General features: G+C 41.0%; 1 protein-coding gene across 3 annotated transcripts in view; it reads right to left on the bottom strand.

Annotated features, from left to right (window-relative positions):
• TMEM65 (transmembrane protein 65) overlaps positions 1–7,563 on the bottom strand; it is a 56,870-nt gene extending 49,307 nt beyond the window's left edge. Inside the window, exons 1-2 of one of the 3 annotated variants that reach the window (XM_036741692.1) lie at positions 7,181–7,563; positions 1,097–1,159 (exon numbers count right to left, since the gene is read on the bottom strand). In XM_036741692.1, coding sequence (XP_036597587.1) covers positions 1,097–1,159; positions 7,181–7,499 — 382 coding nt within the window. In that variant the 5' untranslated portion in view covers positions 7,500–7,563. The remainder of the gene's footprint in view (positions 1–1,096; positions 1,160–7,180) is intronic. The other 2 variants (XM_036741693.1, XM_036741694.1) reach the window with 2 other exon arrangements.
• Between the last annotated feature and the right edge of the window lie 13,458 nt (positions 7,564–21,021).

The following is a 21,021-nucleotide window of genomic DNA, read 5'->3' as shown; positions in this document are numbered from 1 at the left end:
GAGGTCCCAGGCCAATTATGTTAAATAATGGGGTTGCCAACAAAAAGCTACCAGGAATGGACTTCGGGGATACTAATTCTAGCCTTAGCCTGTGTCTTCATGAATAAGCATCTCTAGTCTTACAACTGTCTTTCTCCTTTGGTTATTTTCAGCACCTTATAACTCAAACCTGAGTGCTATTCAGCTTGCTAGTCAGACCAATACACAGCATCAATCAGGCAGAAAAGCTTTTGAGTAGATAACTGGTTATGTCTGCTGTCCAAGAACCAGCCCAGGTAAATTCAGGGCTCATTACCAAGTTGGTTTTAAGAGTGATAATTTCTCAGCCACAATTAACACTCAAAGACAATTCACTAAGTTAGAAAAGATTACAATCTATGTAAAAAGAGTAGACATGCCAATAAAAGTATAGATCCCTGAAATATTAAAGTATATTATATTTCTAAGTATAATAATAATAATAGTAGACAAGCAATGGAATATTAAAAAGCAGCTGATTAAAAATAGAGTATCCAAGTTTCAAAAGTAGAATGGGCTGCTTTGGGAGGTAGTAAAATCCCTATAAGTTTTGCCTTCAAGGAAGAGTTTAGACACCCACTAATCAGGGATGATATAAAGATTCCTGGTCAGGCATAGTTAAGACTCAGTGTCCCTTTGAAAGATCCCTTTGAAACCTTAAGATTCTGTGAAGTTACCTGTTGACCATTCTTTAAAAACACTTTACAACCCTATTTAACTATATGAATACACTTTAGCTAAGATGTTTTGCCATCAAAGAATAATACAAACCAAATATTCATAAAGAGGAAGAAAAAGAGGAAACACATTCATAGGAGACACATAGTTCTATTCAAGGAACAACATTTTTTTTAAATTTAGTTTGTGCAAAGTGAAAAAATTCATGAGACTAGTTTGATTTTTAAAACACATTTCTAAAAAGTTTTCTTAAGCAATCATTCTAAGTCAAATAATAATAAGAGGGTTTTTTTCAGACTAGAGATAAGTTGATTTGTAATATAAATTAAAGCAAGCTATCAGATATTTCAGAGAATCAAAGACAGAAAGGATCTCTGAGTTCATCTAGACCAACCTGTACCTGAACAGGAATCCTCTTTACAATATCCCTGAAGAACTGTCATCCCAATATGCTCTTGAAGACCTGCATCAAGGAAGAAGTCATTACTTCCTAAAAAATCATTTCACTTTTTTGAAAACTGATTGTTAGGAAGTTTTTCTTTATATCAAATGAAAATCTGCCACTTTTTCTCCAGATCCTTTCATCTAGAGACAAATCATCATCATCATCATAATAAAGGTAGGCAGGCAATGGAATATGAACACAAAAACACAGCATGGTACTTCAAGAATAGTGTCAAACACTAAAGCCTCTCAGAATGTGCTATGGTCGGCCAGGAAAACTGACCCAAAAGTGGGGTTTGAGAATAGAATCAAAGAAAGGATAGGGATGAATGGGATACGATAATATGGCCCCACCATCCTTCCAGTGACCTAAATTCACCACTGGCCTGAGGAAAAAACTGCCAGTAAAGGCACCCTTCCCCCTTGCCTTCCTTTTACTCCTCCTACTAGAGGGTGAATTAGCCCTTTCTGCAGAAGTTACGTTTCATGAAAGATGAAATGAGATCAAGTACTTTATGGTTCATAAGGTCAGTTATTTTAATATCTAGTAAATAGTTTCCAAAAAGCCAATTTAGATAGGAGAATAGAAAGGACAAGCTAAGACTACAGCTGAATCAGCAAACGCAAGTATTACTCCCCTTCAGTAGAGGCAATGGTTGAAAAAGCCACTGTGATACCTAAACCCCCATCTCTACCATCCCACCCCCTTGGAATGCATGGGTTCTTAACCTCCACCTCCTTCTTTAAGAAGCAGCTTAAGCATCACGTTATTCATGAAGTGAAATTTTTCCAGATCTTCTCCCTCCTCACCCCAAAAGCTAGTGCCCTGCCTCCCATACTACCTTGTATCAACTACTTGTATTAACTTCATATTTGTACTGTATATATTTATATATGTACTTGTCTCTCTCCATTAGAATGTAAGCTTCTTGCAAGTGGGGACTGTTTCATTCTTTGTACTTTTGTCCCCAGCAACTAGCACAGTGCCTGAACCATAACTAGTAATTAATACATCCTTATTGACTAACTAAAAGCGTCTCTAGTATATAAGGTTCGGCTCCACCTCTGCCTCCTAGTTCCAGATACAGTATGAGTCCCTTGAGTGGACATATTCAACCCTTAACTGGGTACCTATGTGACTAGTATCAAGGAAAAGTGGCAGACCTTGGTAGTGGTAGGAGACCACTTGGAGGTTGGCTTTAGAGGTCCAAAGAGACATTCTTGTTACCTGGTCACTTGGGATCTGGGAAGGTCATAAAAACAGAACAGATCATAGATTTAGAGCTGAAAAACGATCTTAGGTGATAGGGATACAAGGAGTCAGTGGCAATTTCCAAGGAAGCAGGCACCTTATTTGGTAGAACCATACTCTTTCCTATACTTCCATATGTAAAGGATAAGGAACAAAGTACAAAGTAAAAGGCATTGTGGTATAATATAAAAATAGTACGTGGACTGAGGAGAAAGTTGACTTAGATTCTAGTCCTAGCCTGTCGCTTACTAGAAAGGGGCTAGACATAATTTGGGCAAGCAATTTAACTTTTGGGTGTCAGGGACCTGTCTATCTCATAAGGGTTTTGTGAGGGTAAAAGATCATAATGAATGGGAAAGCATTTGAAGAAATGCCCAATGGAAATAAGTTTAAATAATGCTTACACCTAGATCTCTCCCCAATATTTGTACCTTATCAACCAAGAAACTCTGTCACAACTCAATCATGGTACCTTTATTGCTTGTAATCTATTTGTAAGTTACCAGTTGTCTACACCTCTATTTAAGTAATAAAATATTTAAGTATGAGTTGAAAGGGAAAATTAGAAAACCAATGCAAACATGCCCATTCATCTATACAGAAGCCCTTTATGGAAAAAAAAACTATAAAGACATTCTTACTGGATGGACAAATTCATAAATAAAACCATTAATGAACAACTGTAAATTGAATCTGTGTAACATTTTAGAATTTTTTCAGCTATTGCAAAAAACTGTAAATCAATCAACTGTAAATCAAAACTGTAAAGTCATTCAATAAATATTCATAAGCAACTACTGTGTGCCAGGAACTGGACTAAACACCAGGGATACAAAGAAAGGTAAAAGAGAGTCCCTACTCTCCAGGAACTCACAGGCTCACAGGGAGGCAGCATGCAAACAACTATGTACAAACAAGCTATACGCAGGATAAATGGGAAAACTGAATTACCATACTATGAAAGCTGAGTCTTGATAAAATTTACAGAAGCATCTGAAGAAACAATTCTAATTAGCAGTATGAATCTATTCAGCAGTTTTAATACTACTAGATAAATATCTAAATGCTATTCCAATAATGTCAACTGTGCAATCAAAACATCAAACTGCCAAAAAAATAGAGCCAGCAGTGTAGCTCAGAAAAGAAATAGCTTATTTCTGGCTGAAATGGGTCAATTTAGTAACTACTAAACTCACAAGGCTTAGATTAGGAAAATGTCAGTGATCAGGGAAGCAATGAAGAGATCCCCTCCTAACAACTCTCATTTAAATTTGCAACTGCTATCAACTAGTACTAGAGATCTTCAAGAAAAACGCTGGATGACTAATGTCAGGGATGCTGTAGAGAAGGCTTATGTTCAGGCAAAGATTGAACTATATGTCTTCTGAGGCTGTTATGGTATAATTTTCTTCTCAAATTATATTGTTGCCAGGAAGACTAATCAAAAAAAGGTCAAACCAAAAGTGGCTTTTGGAAAAACATTACCTTCTGGATCTACCTGAGGACAACAGAGAGCAGTAACAAAAGGAAAAATGAAAATCATTTTCAAATCATCCTGATATCTAGGGTCCCAAAGTCTGGTGTTCTTGTACCTTGGTATTTTACCTACACTGATTCTAGAGCACTGATCCCAATTCGGCACCTACGCAGAAGTCCGTAATTTAGTGTCACATATGATTACAAAGCTTGTGGCTGTGCAACAGACATCACTACCTAATATCTTCACCTCATTGAAGAATTCTAGTTATTTACATTTTCTGGTCATTTTTCACTGGCTTTCATCTTCAAATATTATGCTGAAGTGAATGAAAGTTTTTGGAGAAATGTTTACTCTCAGAGATTTTCTTTTTACTACAAATTATCACTTAAACACAATTTCTTGCCTTTCTACTAAAAGCAGTACCTATTTACAAAATTATGCACTAAAACCAAACAGGTATATATCCAAATTATAGTAAGTAATCTGCCTTAACATATCACAACATTGATGAGATTGCAAAAAGTGAGAAAATTTTCTAGAAGAAAAAATATATATTAAATAGTACTGCATAAATTTTGAGTAATTAAATTACATTCTCAAATTTTTAAACTATTTAAGTCACAATGTGTAAACAAATTTGAACTACATGAAGAAATACAAAATACAAAAAAAAAATTTGCTTTACTTACAAGAAAATTGACTCTTAAGATTAATCTCAATAGGATTCCTGATGCACAGACGAAATGACTAAGTAGAAACGCTCAAATTTCTCCAGAAGACCATATAGCCAAGCTTGACCAGTAATGCTTCCTCATCACTTCTACTGTACATCATTTAGTTACATGTCTCCTTTTCAAGGACACAGAGGATTTCTAACCTCATGAAGGGTCCATCCGAAACATGAACCTGTATCATTGGTAGTCAAGCTTACAACAATTAACATATTTAGGGGGGATTTATACATTTAGAGCTAGGATCAATCTTTCAACGTTCTGATTGTTAAGTCAAAAATAAAAGAAAAACAGAACATTAGTCAGTGTTAATTATGTAATTCAGGGTGAGCTATACATATTTTAGATATAAACTCTCTTGCAGCAAGAAGAGTTAAGGAATATGATACACTGAATATCCTATTTAAAGATGCTATACCAAATTATAAATTTGGATTAGAATACGACAAAATATCAAACACAAACTACATTGAACATAATAACTGAACCTTTAATGATCCAGATGACACTTATAATGTCATGTGTCAGTGTTCGTTATGAACATCTGCAAAGTTTTATGATTAAACAGCACTATTTAGCTTCTCAGGTTCTTCACAACAGTTCACCGTCCTTCATTGCCTAACACGCTATATTTCCTATGTTCTTACCAATATTTCTCCCTAAGTCCAATGTTGATCACTAATTTTAGTAAAAATTAACAGAAGGGCATTCATTTTTGTCATACAAAATAGATGTTAACTCAACACTTTACTCTCTGCAAGTGTTAAGCCCTTTGTACAAAAGAACTATATTTATTAAAAATGGATAATATTGTGTATAATTTTCAATCCTATTCAAAGAGTTATTGAGCATCACTACAAGCAAGGCACCATGGGGGATGAATATAATAGTTTTTGTCCTCACATTCAAATGTGTAAGTTTCCCTATAAACTCTTAATACAGAAATAAACTTTTTAGCTATGCAGAAAGTGTTTTTCAAGAGTTGCCATGTAATCATATCTAAAGACCCTTACATCAATCTCAAAACAGTCTTAATTTCCAAAGCAAATATATCTATTTATATACATACACAAATGTTTTAGAGTGGCTGCTTATAAGTCAGGAAAGAATCATGGCCCCATGTGAGTTTATAGAGGAAATTCAGAAAAATAGCAGTCCACAGTGTGACCATAACTATTAGGATTTATAGTAAACATTTGATGTGCTGGTGACTGAAAATGCTCAGTCTGTGAGTCTCTACATAGTAATACACAAATTCCAGATACACACATGCACACAATTAAATGGTCTCACATAGCATTATGTTGCTCTAAATGTTTAATAATTTAAGTTTAGGATGTTACCCATAGTGCAATGCAGGTGAATGTAAACAGCATCTGGGATCCCAAGCTACTATAAATTCCTGCTCCAAAAAAGCAGGTAAAATGCACAACCGTGAATTCCAGAAGTAGCACAGATAAACCATGTAAAAACAGTTTAGTATCACCTGGTTAAAGTATACTACATTTTGCAAATAAGACAGGGTCATACTTTTGTAATGCTTTCAGCACAGTACCCATCCCAAATCCATGGGTCCTAAAGAGTGAAAGGCTTAAATAAAAGTGTAAAATTTCTAACGGGGAGAAGATATACCTTTTATTTTAGTTCATATTAGTATTTAATATTCTTGGATTAACACTAGTTTCTTTCTTGTTTAAGTAACATTTTTTAAAAATTGATTCCTCTCAGCCTCTGCTGTCCATCACTGTCATGATTTCAGTTTCCTGGGGTTTTTTTTCCTAAGTTCAAACTATGAAATAAACACTGCATGTTGCCACCATTTTAGAGAAAATATTCACTTGAGTCACAAGTTTGGGTCATTTATTTCAATTTACTGATTTATCTGGGCTGCTTTGGTTTTTCTAGGTACTAGTACTAACACTAATCTATACCAGAAAGAAACTTCCTTTTTATTGACTTTTTTTTTTCCCTTCCGGAAAACTGGTTCCTACATAGGTGATTAATTTGTGCATAACCAAACCCACAGGAGCTACCTTCTATCCATTCAAAGGAAACATTTCTTTGAGCCGCTTAAATGGATACAAGTTGCATTGTAAGAAAACAAGCGGCTAAGAGTATCTTTAAACACTAGGTCAATGCCCCATTTTTTGAAAAGGGCTAAGTGTCATCCCAAATGTATAGGCACTTAATAGCACTAACTGGAAGAGGTGGACTTGCCACACCCTGCACTAATAAGAGTAAGGGGTTGAAGTTCAGAGTTTGGGGAGGTGAGAAGGGAAAGAACCCCGCACCCCAAAAAAAAGAATCCCAGCCGCAGACTGCCTCGAGCTGCGGAAGGCAGAGGCTCCCGAGGCTAGAGCCGGGAGCATCCCGGCGGGCACGCCCCTCGCAGCCTGGCAGGTTTCACACTTATCTAAGTCGCCCGGGAGGGGCAGGGGGCACCTGACCGCGGGGCGCCCGCGGCCCCTGGAGCTGCGCGAAGCGGGCGCAGACAAGCGGCTGGCCAAGGCGGGGTGACTAAGCGGGTCCCAAGAGGCGGGGGGCGCGCCGCCCCGACCCTCGGCTCTGGCCCCTTACCTTGGGCTATGGCTATGGACTCGAAGCGGTGCAGCTCCTTGAGCAGGCAGCTCCTCTCGGTGGAGTGCAGGCTGTAGATGAAGTCGCGGGCTCCCTGTGCCGTGTTCAGCGCCTCGATGGGCTCGCGCTTGGGGTGGGTGCCCAGCCCCCGGGAGGGGCGCGGCGCGGGGGCCAAGGCGGTGGCCGCGGCGGCCAAGGCGGGAGGCGGCCGGAGGAGCAGCGCCGGGGCCCCCGCCGCGCCGCGCGGGCGGCAGCCGGGCAGGGGCCGCAGGCTGTGCGCAGTCCGGCTCCTCAGCAGGGGCAACAGCAGCCGGGACATGCTGGGGGATAGGAGGGGGGTCAGGAGGGAGGCCGAGGGAGGGAGCCGCGGGGGAGGGACTCCGACCCCGGCTCAGCCCGACCCCGCCCCGATGCCCTCCTGACAGGCGGCCGGGGCGCCGGGCACCATCCACTTCCCGGGACCGACGGGCGGCGGCTGCCGACTCTGGTGCCCCCGCGGCTCCTCCTTCGTGCACAACTTTGTCCGCGGGCGGGCGCAGCTGCGAGCAGACCCCGCCGGAGCCGGGGCGCGCGGGCTGAGCAGAAGCCGGGCGAGCGGGTTTTGTGTGTATATTTGTGTGTGTGTGTGTGTCTGTCTCCTCTGCCGCTGGGAGGGATGAGTCAGCCGCACACCGCCCTCCCGCCGCCTCGGCTCCTCCTCCTCGTCCTCCCAGTCTTCAGCGTTTAGTCAACGCGGCTCCACGTCTTCAAGGGACCCGCGCCGACACAACCGGGCCGCCGCCGCCGCCGCCCTCCCAGGCTGGATTGGGATGGTGGAGTAGAGGGGCGGGCAGCGGAGGAGGGCGTTACTGCGCAGGCGCCGCGCTGCCGCTCTAGCCCAGTCCTCTCCGGGCCTCGCTCGCCCTCTTCTACGGTTGCGCACGCTCTTTGCCTCTCTCCCTCCTCCCTCCGCCCCCCCCCCGCCCCGCTCCCGGGAGGGGCTTGCGCTCGGCCCAGGCAGAGGGGGCCTCAGGCCCCCATCCGGCCCCCGGGAGCTCAAGGAGACTGGGGAGAAAGGGCTTCGGGCCTTTTGCCCAGCAGGAACCGAGCAGCTGCCCTCATTGCGCGGCGGGGGGAGCATGCCTAAAAATGGGGATCGTCCTGAAATGCCCCGGCCAGGGGGCAGCGTGCTCACCGCTCCCCGCCTCCCCAAGCCCTGGAGTGCACGATCGGGCTGTGCAGGCGCTGTCCCGGGTGATCGTGGCATTTGCACTGCAGCTGTAGAGCCCAGGACAGGCCTCAGCAACCCCATTCTGGATACCCACCCCTGCTTGGCAGCCTGGTCCATTGCAAAGTCAGCAAGGCGAGGCTGGGCAGGTCTAACCACTCCCAGACACCCGGGATGCTTCCAAAAGAGGGCGAGGCGCGGCACCCCACCCCCTTCCGGGAGGAATGTTTGGGACCAGGAATTCTCATTCAGCTCCCCAAAGCCTTGCTTGGCTCTACAGACAGCTGCAGGACACGTGATGGGCCCAAAAACAAGCAAATTCTTACAAACAGGCTTTTTCTTCCTATGGCTGGTAATTGTCTGTCAGATTTGTGACCCTGACTTTCCAAGGCTGAGGAAACAGGGAAACATATGCTTTCTAATACTTCCCTGAAGGTTGTTCATAGGTTGGAGGACGGGAGAAGTTTCGAAGTTCCTCTGTCCAAAAATATCCCCCCTGAAATTCCTCTGTTGAAGATAGATTGCTTTGAGTTAACAAACTGGGTTTAGAATTTCATATACCCCTGGGAGGGTTAAGACATCGGAACTTGAATGTGAATTAGTTTATTCAGGAGATGTACAGTGGCAGTATCGGGGAAGGGGTAGAGACGGGAGGAGAGGATAATTTGGGAGCCATTGGTTGAGGGAGAAGGAAATAGGCTTAAAGGAGAACCAGTAAGAGCTCAGTGCAGAGACCTTGAATAGATCACTTAACTTCCCTAATCTTCAATTTCTTCATCTGTGAAAGGAGAGGTGTGGACTAGATGGTGTCTGAGGACCCTTCTAGCTCCAGATTTATAATCCTACCGGTGAGTAGCCTGAAGGCCCTGGGATTGAAGGGGAAAGACAGCACCAGGAGAAGCAGAAGGAATACATAGAGTTTTGAATGGGCTCTAAACAAAAATGCTTACCCTACAGTTATGCCTAGTTTGGACTCTGACAGCCTTACGTGTTTAAAATCATGCCTCTGATAACAATCACTGTGTCCTGGATATGTGAGTAAAAAGTCTAGTACTCAACTGCCATTCCTTTTTAAGCTGCTTATCAGTCGAGGCCAAAATGCAAGGCTATTGACATTTGCTGCAGCCTCATTCGTGATAACTCTGCACCAAGTTATTGTTTTCCATTTAGTCTTTTACAATTTTGCTTCCCAGAGTCCTTATGTCTGGGGTTATGTCATTGAATCTTTTATACACTAGCCATTTTAATATTTGCTCTTATGCTTTGGAGCAACATAGCAAAATGGATACAATCCATACTAGACTTGGAATCAGGAAGCCCTGGATTCCAATCTGTTGTGTCTGCCACAACTAATTGTGTGACCTCTAGTAGAGAAGTTAAGTAAACCTCTTTGAACTCCAGTTTCCTCGTCAGTGTTGGGGTGGAGGGAGTGGCAGGTATAATGCCAGTAGTAATTCTGGGGGTTTTGTAAGACTGAACTGAGATATAAAGCACTTCTCAAACTTTAAGAGGCTCCAAAAATATCCAGCTTGGTATGCTAGTGCTCACATCTCAGCCAGGGTCTAGGGCAAACATCTAACCCCATGGGAGATGTCCCCTTCCTACCCAGGCCGTAATGCCTTTGAATCTCTCTTAATTTAGGTCTGAAGGAGGAAATTCATCAAATGGTTCAGAGGCTCCCTTGATCAACCCCCATAACAACAACAATAAAAACCCCTGAGAATTGTATAACTCTTTATGGTTTGCAAAGCACTTTCTTACCTCATTTGGTTTTCCCAGCCGTGAAATAGGTACTATGAGTATCATTGGCGTTTCCATTTTACAGCCGAGGAAACAGGCTCAAAGAGGTTGGGGTGACTTTCCCATGGTCTTAGTGTCAGAGGCAGGATTTGAACCCAGCTTTTTCCTAAGGCCAATAAGTCCAGGCCTCTTTTAATAAGGGGAAGAGAATAAGCATTTATTTATTTATTAGGTACCTACTGTGTGCCAAATTATCTCATTTTGTCCTCACAACAACTCTGAGAAGTAGATGCTATTATTATCCCCATTTTATAGTTGAAGAAACCAAGGCAGACAGGTTAAGTGACTTGCCCAGCTCTAAGTGACTTACAGCTAGTAAGTATTGGTGGCCAAAACAGGACAAAGATCTTTCTTCCTGATTCCATGCTCAGCACTCTATCCACCACACCACATAGATGCTGGATCTTTGGGGATGATAAATAAATGACAAATGTAAATGATTCACATTCCTTTAAGGTTTGCAATGCACTTTAATCACAAGAATTCAATTCAGGCATAAATTTAAGTACCTACTATGTGCCAGCCCCTATACCAGGTACTGGAGAGCCAAACAAAAGAATGAAACAGTACTTACCCTCAGAGAACTTGAATTCTAATTGGGAAGGAAGCACTTACAACTCAGGGGACTCAGGAGAGACATGTTTAGTAGAGAGTCCAAGGATTAAACACTCAAATGGACATATAATCTCATTGGTTTAGAAGTTCCTGGGGCAGCTAGGTGGCACAGTGAAGAGAGCACTGGCTCTGAAGTCAGGAGGACCTGAGTTCAAATCCAGCCTGAGACACTTGACACACTTACTAGCTGTGTGACCTTGGGCAAGTCAACCCCAATTACCCTGCCTTCTCCCTTGCAAAAAAAAAAAAAAGTTCCCTCCAATGATTTACCTTGAAACCAGTCCATGTCTGCCAGTCTAGTGTAACTCCTCCATATGCATCAGTCCACCAGAAAATGTTCATCCAACGTTCTAGAAGCCGTCCTCACTTTCTCCCTACATTGTGAGGATACCAGTGGAGCCCTTTCTCTCCACCTCTCATCCCTTATCTTCCTCCATGAGACCAGCTTAGCCATCTTCTCTTCTGATCATATAGTTTCTTTTTTTTTGATATACTTTATTTCATTAATTATTTCCCAATTACATATAAAATATTTTTGACATTCATTTTTTAAAATTTTGAGTTCCAAATTCTCTCCTTCCTCCCCTCCTTGCTCTGTGAGAAAGCAAGTAACTTGATAGTGATTGTACATGTGAAGCCACGTAAAACATTTTCATATTAGCCAGATCATACGGTTATTTCCACTAGCAGGGCTCCTGTACTTATTTGCTTGCTGATGATGGTTGGTTAGCACTTATAACTGGTGCTGCTGACAAAAATAGCCCTTTCTAAACAATGATTCCTCCCCCTCAATGATGGCTGCAGGGGCTGAGCTAAAATGAGGTCTGGTGGTATAAGGTATACTGCTGTTCCCAAATCTCTTGGGTTCAGGGTCTTAAGTTGTCTAAATCAAAGTCCAAATTGAAATGGTGGTCAAGGTGATGGTAATGGTTTGACTTGACTGGCACATGCTGCATTGTACCACTCCCTCAGGGTGTCCCACTGCTTCAGCTAAGCCAGCTTGCTGTATAGGAAGGGGTAATATATTCTGGGAAAGACATTCTTTGTGCACTTGTTGGTTTATTGTTAGGTTTTTTCCTGCGTAGATGGTCAAACCAAATTCTAATGAGTGATTACAGATCTATTCCAGAAGCCTCTGAAGTTTTCCTGGGTTTGATAAGTCAGCACATTGTCATCTGTAAACAAAAGCATCTGTAGGGCCTCATCATCCATTACAGTGGAGAACATCTTTGGGGAGCCTCTATTTCCTTGTTTTATGCATCACCTGATATTTCTGATCAGAAATTTGTCAAACAAAGTTATTTCTGTTGTTATATCTTTCAAAATTTCTTGAATGATCTTCTTAAATGGATAAGAGATGGCCTTGTTAAAAAAAAAATAAAAGGAGCCTGTAAAGTGGTGTTTCACTTTTCTGGATTGAACCATTGCCTCTCTTTGCATGGATCAGGTTGCCACATTTGAGACTTAGGATGACACTGCCGAAGCACCAGAGGCCTATCCAGGACACTCTGTGTCTAACTGTGCAGCAGATTTATTTGTCTTCCGATTTTTCATTATCAGCGAACAATAAACACAGTGGGATAATGCATCCTCTGTGTCTTCTAGTCAATTGTGAAATGATAAAGATATGGCCTGTTGTTGGATATCCTTTGTAAAAGTCTGCTTGTTCCTTAATAAATACCTAAATACCCTCCTCAAAGATGCCTTCAATTGTTATATAGATATTTCTTGTATTTTATATAGATGGGAGAGCAGGTCAATGGTGTTCTCTTGGTCATGGTTTTGGTATTAATGAGGTCTGACATTGTTTGGTGTGGATACCTACAGATACCTTGCTTTTTGATCACTCACAATGCCCTCAATTTGTCTTGCATCCAGCACATATCTCCTCTTCGTGCACTTGGTCAAATCTAGCTACTTTGTTCCATTTTCATTTGCTTTGGTGGAGTTTTTGCCTCACCTGTTAGCCTATCTGAGATTGTGATATTAGGGTCTAGGAATAGTAGTATCTCTGCTTTTGATGGAGAAGATTTTTATAAATCTTTTCCATTTTTTCTTCTGTTCATTATCCTTCTTATATTTTTGTCCTTAAATACCCTTGGGATGGTTTTGCTTAAATGACTGTCTTGCCAAGTTTTATTTAAACTGGTTTTAGCCTCTACTGCCTTTTTCTTTGTTTTATGAGATAGCATTGCTCATAATCATCCATCATCCTTCTTTATAAGATTCTATATACAAGTTTATTTTCTAACCTGGTGTTGCCTTTGGCAACCATCTCTCTCCATTTGGTAAGCAAGTCAGATGTTTTCTGACTAAGGCTCTTTCTGGGCTCTTTTAGTCTCTTTGTTGTGGCAATTAATTTATGTAAATTGGTTAAACCATTTTATAAAATTATAATTACTGCCAATGTGATTTCTTTTGTCCATTTCCCATGTTTTTATTGTCAGTTATTTTAAAATAATGGAAGATTTAGGCTTTTTCCATGGTACTCCGTATCTTTTTCACATTTTTTTTACTAGTTCTGCTCTTATCTTTGAAAAATCAATGGTCTGACTATACACAGATAGCAGATTCAGCTATCTCACATTAACAGCAAGTCTCTTCCTGTCCAAATGTAACCTGTTTCATTTTTTTGTGGTGTTATTTGGTGCTCCACTAGTGCCTACCATTTCCAAGAATTAATCCTATTTTGTTGTTGCTTAGTCATTTCAGTTGTGTGGGATCTTCATGACCCCATTTGGGGTTTTCTTGGCAAACATACTGGAGTTGTTTGCCATTTCCTTCTCCAGCTCATTTTCCAGGTGAGGAAACTGAGTCAAACAGGGTTCAGTGACTTGCCTGGGGTCACACAGCTAGTAAGTGTCTGAGGCTGGATTTCAATTCAAGTCTTCCTGACTCCAGGGCCTGCACTCTATCTGCTTCGCCACCTAACTGCCCTAAAAAACTATATATATATAGAAAAATCCTATTTTACAGGTGAGGAAATGGAGTCTTGGAGAAATTAAGTCCATAGTCACATAGGTATTAAGTGCCAAAAGCCAGGATTCAAAACTTTCTCTTGACTCCAAATCCAGTGCTCTGCCTGTAACCTAAGAAAAGCTGTATTGCTATTCCTATTGTTGGTGCTTTAAACCATTCTCTAGGCTTGAGGAAAGATAACAATTGGGGGAAAGGCAAGATGACCTCATGCAAATCAATTTATGTTTTTGGACCCAAATTCCCCCATCTGTAAAATGCATATGCATTTCTAGAGTCAGAAGAAAGTGCGCTTGAATTTAGAGAGCATGTGTGGCAAAGAGGTGATTCATAGCCCCTGGGTGTATGGAAGTCTTTTGTCTCTTTTTGTGGAATCTTCAGTATGGTCTGGCTTTCTGCAGGACTCCTTTTAGAGTACTGAAGCTGACTTTCCTTTGTATGTCTAGTTGTTGTCAGCCACTGTCATTCCAGGGATACTACTAGGATGCCTAAGAGAAGTCTAGAATCTTCTGACCTTTAAAGTCACAAGGTCATGCTCTGATCAAGAGGGCAAGGAGGAGACAGACTTTACTTGGCTGAAATTGCTCTCTTCAGTCTGGCCAGCCACTGGAATGTAGGCTTCTAAACTGGTTTGTGGCTATCTTATCAAGAACCCACAGGGCATGATTGAGCTAATCTCTGTACTTCCCATGTAACATCACTTTATTTCATAAAGGCAGCTAGACGGCACAGCAGATAGATTGCTGGATTTGGACACAGGAAGAACTGACTTCAGATTCTGCCTTGTACCTTGTGACCCTTGGCAAGTCACTATTAAGTGACTGTCTTAACCTCAGTTTCCTCATCTACGAAGTGGTGTTAATAATAGCACTTACCTCACAGGATAGTTGTGAGAATCAAGTGAGATAACATATGTTAAGGTATATTGGAAACCTTAAAGCACTACATAAATGCTAGCTTTCATCATTCATTCAGTGGTTTTCATTACTCCCAGTTCATAAAGGACTTATCTTATCTAGCTTAATGCCTTTGCTTGGTTCAGCATAGGTGTTCTCACTTGATAAAGTTATCTGGACAGCAAGTTTAGATACACTTTCATAGAACTTACAGGATAGGAATTCATCCACCAGGGCTCTACCTCAAGTTCCTTAGTCCATTCTTCCAAAGACAAACTCACTCTCTCTTTTTTCTTTTTTTGTGGGTTTCATCTCTTTTATTTTTTAATATTTTTAGTTTTCAACATTGATTTCCACAAGATTTTGAGTTACAAATTTTCTCCCCATTTCTATCCTCCCCTCCACCCTAAGATGGCATATATTCTGATTGCCCCTTTCCCCAGCCTGCCCTCCCTTCTGTCACCCCACTCCTCCCCCATCCCTATTCCCCTTACTTTCTTGTAGGGCAAGATAGATTTCTATACCCCATTGCCTGTATATCTTATTTCCCAGTTGCATGTAAAAACAACTTTTTTAAGCATTTGTTTTTAGAACTTTGAGTTCCAAGTTATTTCCCTTCTTCTCTCCCCACCCACCCTCCTTGAAAAGGCAAACAGTTCAGGCAAGCTCACTCTCAATCAAGCCTTTCATGTTCCACCTATCTTACCTAGTAATCACTTAGCCAGTTTTCCCTTCCTATCCAAAGACAAATAAGGAAAATGTAACCAGTACTAACAGGATTCATGGGAACCTCAAAAGGCAGAATAATCCAACTCAACACAGGAGCTGACCCCCAAAGTTCACAAAAGACAACGCTATACCTTATATGCTTAATCCAATTTCTACTCCAGCCAACCAAATCTGCTATGTGAGCCTTATCTCCTGAACGTATCTTTACTTCTAATATTTTTTCACCTCTCACGTTTGTCATCCTCCATGACTAGAATGATTTCCCTCCTTTTAACTTTCCAAACACAGCTCAAAACTTAGATCCTTTGTTTGAAGTCTTTCATGAGTAGCTTCATTGAACAAATTTGGACATATACTAGCTACATAGCACTTGGGATCATGGAATCATAGGCTTAGAACTGTTTAGTTCAATTTCCCCCTCACTTTGCTGATAAGAACTGAGCCCTGGAGAGGTTAAATTTCTTACCCAAGGTCACTTAGATAGGGGATGGCTGTGGCAGGATTCAAATACAGTTTCCTTGACTCTAAATTTGGTGGTGTTTACACTAGGCTACACTGGTTCTGTTAAAGAACACATCATAATAGGTCTTTCAGATGCGGGTTCTAAAGTGAATTTTCCTCTCACTACACCCTTGATCCAGAAAAAGATTATTAAAGAGATCAAGCAAACACATTTATCAAATCAACCAGGAAAGCCAAATACATTGGTTTAGACAATTGAATACAGAAGAGTTAGGGAGCTCTGTGACCCTCAAGTGAAATGAAATCTCAGCTCACCTTGTGAGAGGACCATCTCACTCAAAGAGTTCCGTCTTTGTGGTCTCTGAGGTCCAGGGGCTGGGAATCATAGGACATGTTGTGGTGCCAGCTTTTCCCCACAAACTGGAAGTTCCATGGGTCTCTTGTTTGCCATTCAATATGCCATTTCTCCTTCCTCACAAGCTTCTCTCTTCCAGACGTCTCTTAGCCAATCAATAGTCATATCTCCCTACATATACACAGTATTACCAACTGTCCAGAGAGTTGGGCAGGAAGAAGATACACTTACAAAAGCCCTATGAGGTTTGTAAGACAATAACTCTTTTGTATTTTCTGGGTGATCTATCTTCTGGCATCCGACCTAGGATTCACTTAGAAACAATGAATTGGGAAAGGAACTTGGCAGTTATCTAATCCAAATCCCCGCCTAATGCATGAATCCCTTTTGATTATATAATGATATAATCTTGCCTCCAGTGACAGGGAAATTCACTACCCCCCCCCCCCCATGCGGCCCATTTCTTCATTGGACAGCTCTGATCTAGAAGATTCATTCTTTTGTGACAACTGGTATTCATATTTCCAAGATCTATTGCTAGAGAGCCCTTTGCTACTTTCCTAAGATCATTGTGGCTCTTTTGAGTAGTTAGGCATGCAAATCAAGGCCCAAGCCCCCATCCAATACAAAACTATCATCAGACCATACAAGAGGCATATATGTGTATTTTAAAGTATTTAAGAAAGTTTATCCATGTAAATGGCAAACTAGGCAATCAAATAGTGAAATCATTCTCTGTCCCATACACAAATAGGTGCAGTTTCCTACACTTCCCTAGAAAAGGAGGGATGAAGTTGAAGCCCCCTGGGGAAAACTTATTAGGGAGTAAGGAAACTGTCACATGGGCAGACAAGATGAGAGGAAATTCAGCTGTAGTCTGACATGCACCCTAGATTTGGGGAAAAATAAGAGCAAAGGCTTCAGAGGAAATCAAGGTAGGATCTCATAGATTAAAATATTACAGAGAACTCTAGCCTCACAAGGAAGGAAGATGCACAAGAATGAAATTTGGAAGACAAGGTCAAGCCTGGCAATTGAGAAAATGTACTTCTCTCCCTTCGTTGCAGACATGGTGGGAGGGGGACAAGGGGGAAACAAGAAGGAAATATGCCACATTCTGTCAGATTTGGCTCATGTATTGCTTAGTCCTAATGAATTTGTTTTCTTCTGTCTTTTTTTATTCTTTGTTACAGATGATTATTTGCTGGGTAGAGTAGCAGGGAAGAGATGTATTCAAAATTAAATGTGATGAAAAAAGAAGCTATCAGTAAAGAGATTAAAATTTTTAAAAGAAAAATTGAAGAAATGCATCAGAGACATTTTCATCATGATACACTATCATTTAGTGAATTTGTATACTACTTTTCACTTTGGTTTAGAATGTGAGCTAATTAAAATGAGGTATATGATCCATTTAAGTAAATATAACCACACAACCCCACATCCAGAGACAAAGGGATGATTAATAACAAACCTGGTGACTATGGCTTAAGGAGACATAAATATTCTCTTCAGGAGGTCAAAATCTTAAGGGCCCACCAAACACTATATCATTCAGCTGGCATTAATTTAGATGTTTGACATCATGTAGGGCATTAAAGTAACTAATAGGTATTTCAAGATTTTGAAATAAACATAAAAAATGTAACAGGATGACAGTTTCCTTTTAGCTTTTTTAGCATAATTTAAATTGACCTCTTTAGCTATTTTCAAATCACAGATGACAGGAAATTAAAGAATACATGCTGTCTTTCAAAAAATAAAGTACACAGACAGCTAGGTGGTATGGTGGATCAAGTGATCAGCTTGGCAACAAGAAGATCTGAGTTTGGATCCTGCCTCAGACACTTACTAGTTGTATGACCATAGGTAAGTCTCTTAACCTCAGTTTCTTCATCTGTAATATTGGGATGATAACTGCTCCCACTTCACAAGGTGGTTGTAAGGATCAAATGAGGTAACATGTAAAGACCTTTATAAAAATGTTAAATGCCGGCTATGTCAAATATAGTATGAACTTCATAAGAAGCAAGTCACGATAGCTGTATGTCGTTTCAAATCATTCTTTGCTTTTAGAACAGTTGTATAGTAATCACATGGAGAACCAATTGCAGAATCAGCTTTGAATTCATCAACAACAGCACCTACGGTGTTACCAGGCTCTGTGCTAACCTTTGGAAATACAAAGACAAAATTGAAACATAGAATCGAAGAATATAAGAGCTTGAAAAAAACTGCACAAGTCATGTAGTCCAAACCTTCTTTTAACCAATTAGGAAACCATGTCCCAAAAAGACTAAATGACTTGACCAAGCCAATGCAACTAGTAAATGGCAGTGCTGGGACCGTAACCCAGATCTCCTGACTCTTGCGGATCCTTCCAAAATACCACTTTTCCATCTGTCTCTACTGTTCCCAGTCTCAAAGTTAGGACGGTTGTTCTGTGGGACAGGAAGGCCACAACTGTTGCAATAACCCTGACAAGAACACATTTACTCCCCTTCTGCGACTGCTTGCCTGTAGCCAATTTTAAAAAGCAGAGCTTCTGGGGTGGTATTCCTAAGATGGCCCCTCTACTGAGAGTAAACTGTGTTAACAAGGAAGGATTCAGTTAAGTGCTCAATATTGCAGAATAGTGGAATTCTGATAAGGATCGTTACCTGCATGACCTTCTGGTATCTATGTTTTGTGTTCCTCAGAGTTTTGTCTCCTGAAGTGAACCCTACCTCAAACTGCTAATATTCTTGAAGGCATCATATACAATAAAACTTACAGCAAATAGTTGGACACTGATATTATCAAAAGGTCAGGGACAGGTAAATCCTTCTGAGTCCTTCCCCACTCTCTTGGGTATGCCTGCACTAAAAAGCAAGCATGGGATCTTCTAAGTAAAAATGGCAGACCTCTTACATACACACATTTGGAACAGAAAAATTCCAAAAACCATTCTGAGCATAGGTTTCCACAGAGCAGATGCAAGTAGACAATTTATCTAGAACCATAATCAGAAGAAACCAAGAAATATCAGTCACCTTGATCTTACCACAGAGTAGATGGAATGCATTGTTCAGAATAACTCAAAAGTTCTGATTAGGATCTTTCTCAGAATCTACATAGTCACAACCCCGCCCCCCACACACACACATCTTCAGCAGTGTGCCGTGCCAAAGATGTGATTACTACTGTACCCATCCCAAGAACGTGAGATGGACAGTGTTAATTTTTTCAAATAAGCAAGTATAATGTGTGATCAAAACCATACCTTAAGACACTGAAGCATGTAGATAAATTCTACAGAAGGAAAGGAAAATTCAGTTGTGTGCTTCCATCACTGTTCCTGGGTAATAACAAACAACAGAAAATTCATCTTAGAGAACAGGCAGTCACTACTTTTTGCTACTTTACCAGTCTACTCATTCATTCAAAGTTGCATAATAAGTAACTGTACTGTTGTGACATGCTTGACTGGCCTCCCTCAGGGTCAGTTACTCTCAGGCCTGTTAGAGTTTACAACATCCCCAGGGTTCTCAGGTACTTTGAAGGGGTTGATAAGTCTCTTTACTACCATCAACTCAAGCCACCCCATTCCCCCAGCTATGTTCTTATTTTTAAGGGCCCAGACTAACTCTTGTTCCATGTTCATATTAGTTTTTACAAAGGGAATATTTACTGTAAAAATAGAGCAAGAAGAAACATACAGAAATTTCCTCCAATACCTTGGGGCATAATCTCCCTACACAATAATTATAGCATTTATATGTCAGTTTCAAAGTTTACAAAGTGATTTTTAAATATTATCTGATCTTCACAATCCTAGGAGTTAAGGTCTATTATTATCCCTATTTTTATAGATGAGAAAACTGAGGTCAACAGATTAAATAATTCCCAGGATAATACAGCTAGTAAGTGTCTGATACAGGATTTGAGCCTAGATCTTCCAGACTCCAAGTCCAGTACTTCAGCGACTGTACCACCTAACCACTTTGCGGGGAGGAGTAGTGGAGCTGCTGCCATGGCATGAGGTTCCTAGCTCAATTCCTACATAGCATTAGTTCCACCAAGTTTGTATCCAAAGCCAGCGTAAGTGGTGGTATCAGCTCAACTAGAGTCCAAGAACCGTCACTCCTCAGAGCCTCACTGCTGTTCTGGCTGCAACACCCAGCCCTGGTTCCTGGACTACAAGATAACCATGCCCCAAGTTTCTGGGCCAGTTCAAAGATTCCATTCCCTATACCTAGAATAGAGAAGAATAAGTGAAAAGGCCAAATTTAGGAGCCTCATGACCTGGGGGGAGGGGGTGTACAGGGAAAGGAGGTAGCTGTAAGCCTCACTGCCTTTATTATATGATATTAGTGAAGGAGTCACCTCCTCCCTCTGATAGAAATGCCACAAAGGTCTCAGCTGGTGCTGACTCAACTCCTTTGAGGAAACTTGTACTTCTAAGCAGGCAATGGAAAAAGACTGTTCCTAACCATGTGGTGAGCCATAGTAAAATGTCCATTTGTGCTTTGGTCCTCCATTCTCCCAGAAGCAGCTTCCTAGAGTCTTCCACATGGATGACACTATTTTAGCAAATACAGTTACATTGTTCTTTTCTGGAAGCTTTTACCTATTCATATAGACAGTGGCTCATATGGAAGTGGAATGAAGAGGAACTACCGCAAACCAGTGCAAAAAAAAGCCACCATAAATGCATCTTATAAAAAGTTATAATGCACATTAGATAACATTTTAAAGCTTACAAAGAATTTTATACATTATAACCCTGTGAGATAGGTAGCATAAGTATCATTATAACCAC

Source organism: Trichosurus vulpecula, chromosome 1 (assembly GCF_011100635.1).
Source record: "Trichosurus vulpecula isolate mTriVul1 chromosome 1, mTriVul1.pri, whole genome shotgun sequence".
Taxonomy (NCBI): Eukaryota; Metazoa; Chordata; class Mammalia; order Diprotodontia; family Phalangeridae; genus Trichosurus; species Trichosurus vulpecula.
This window is presented reverse-complemented; position numbering and strand designations above follow the sequence as displayed.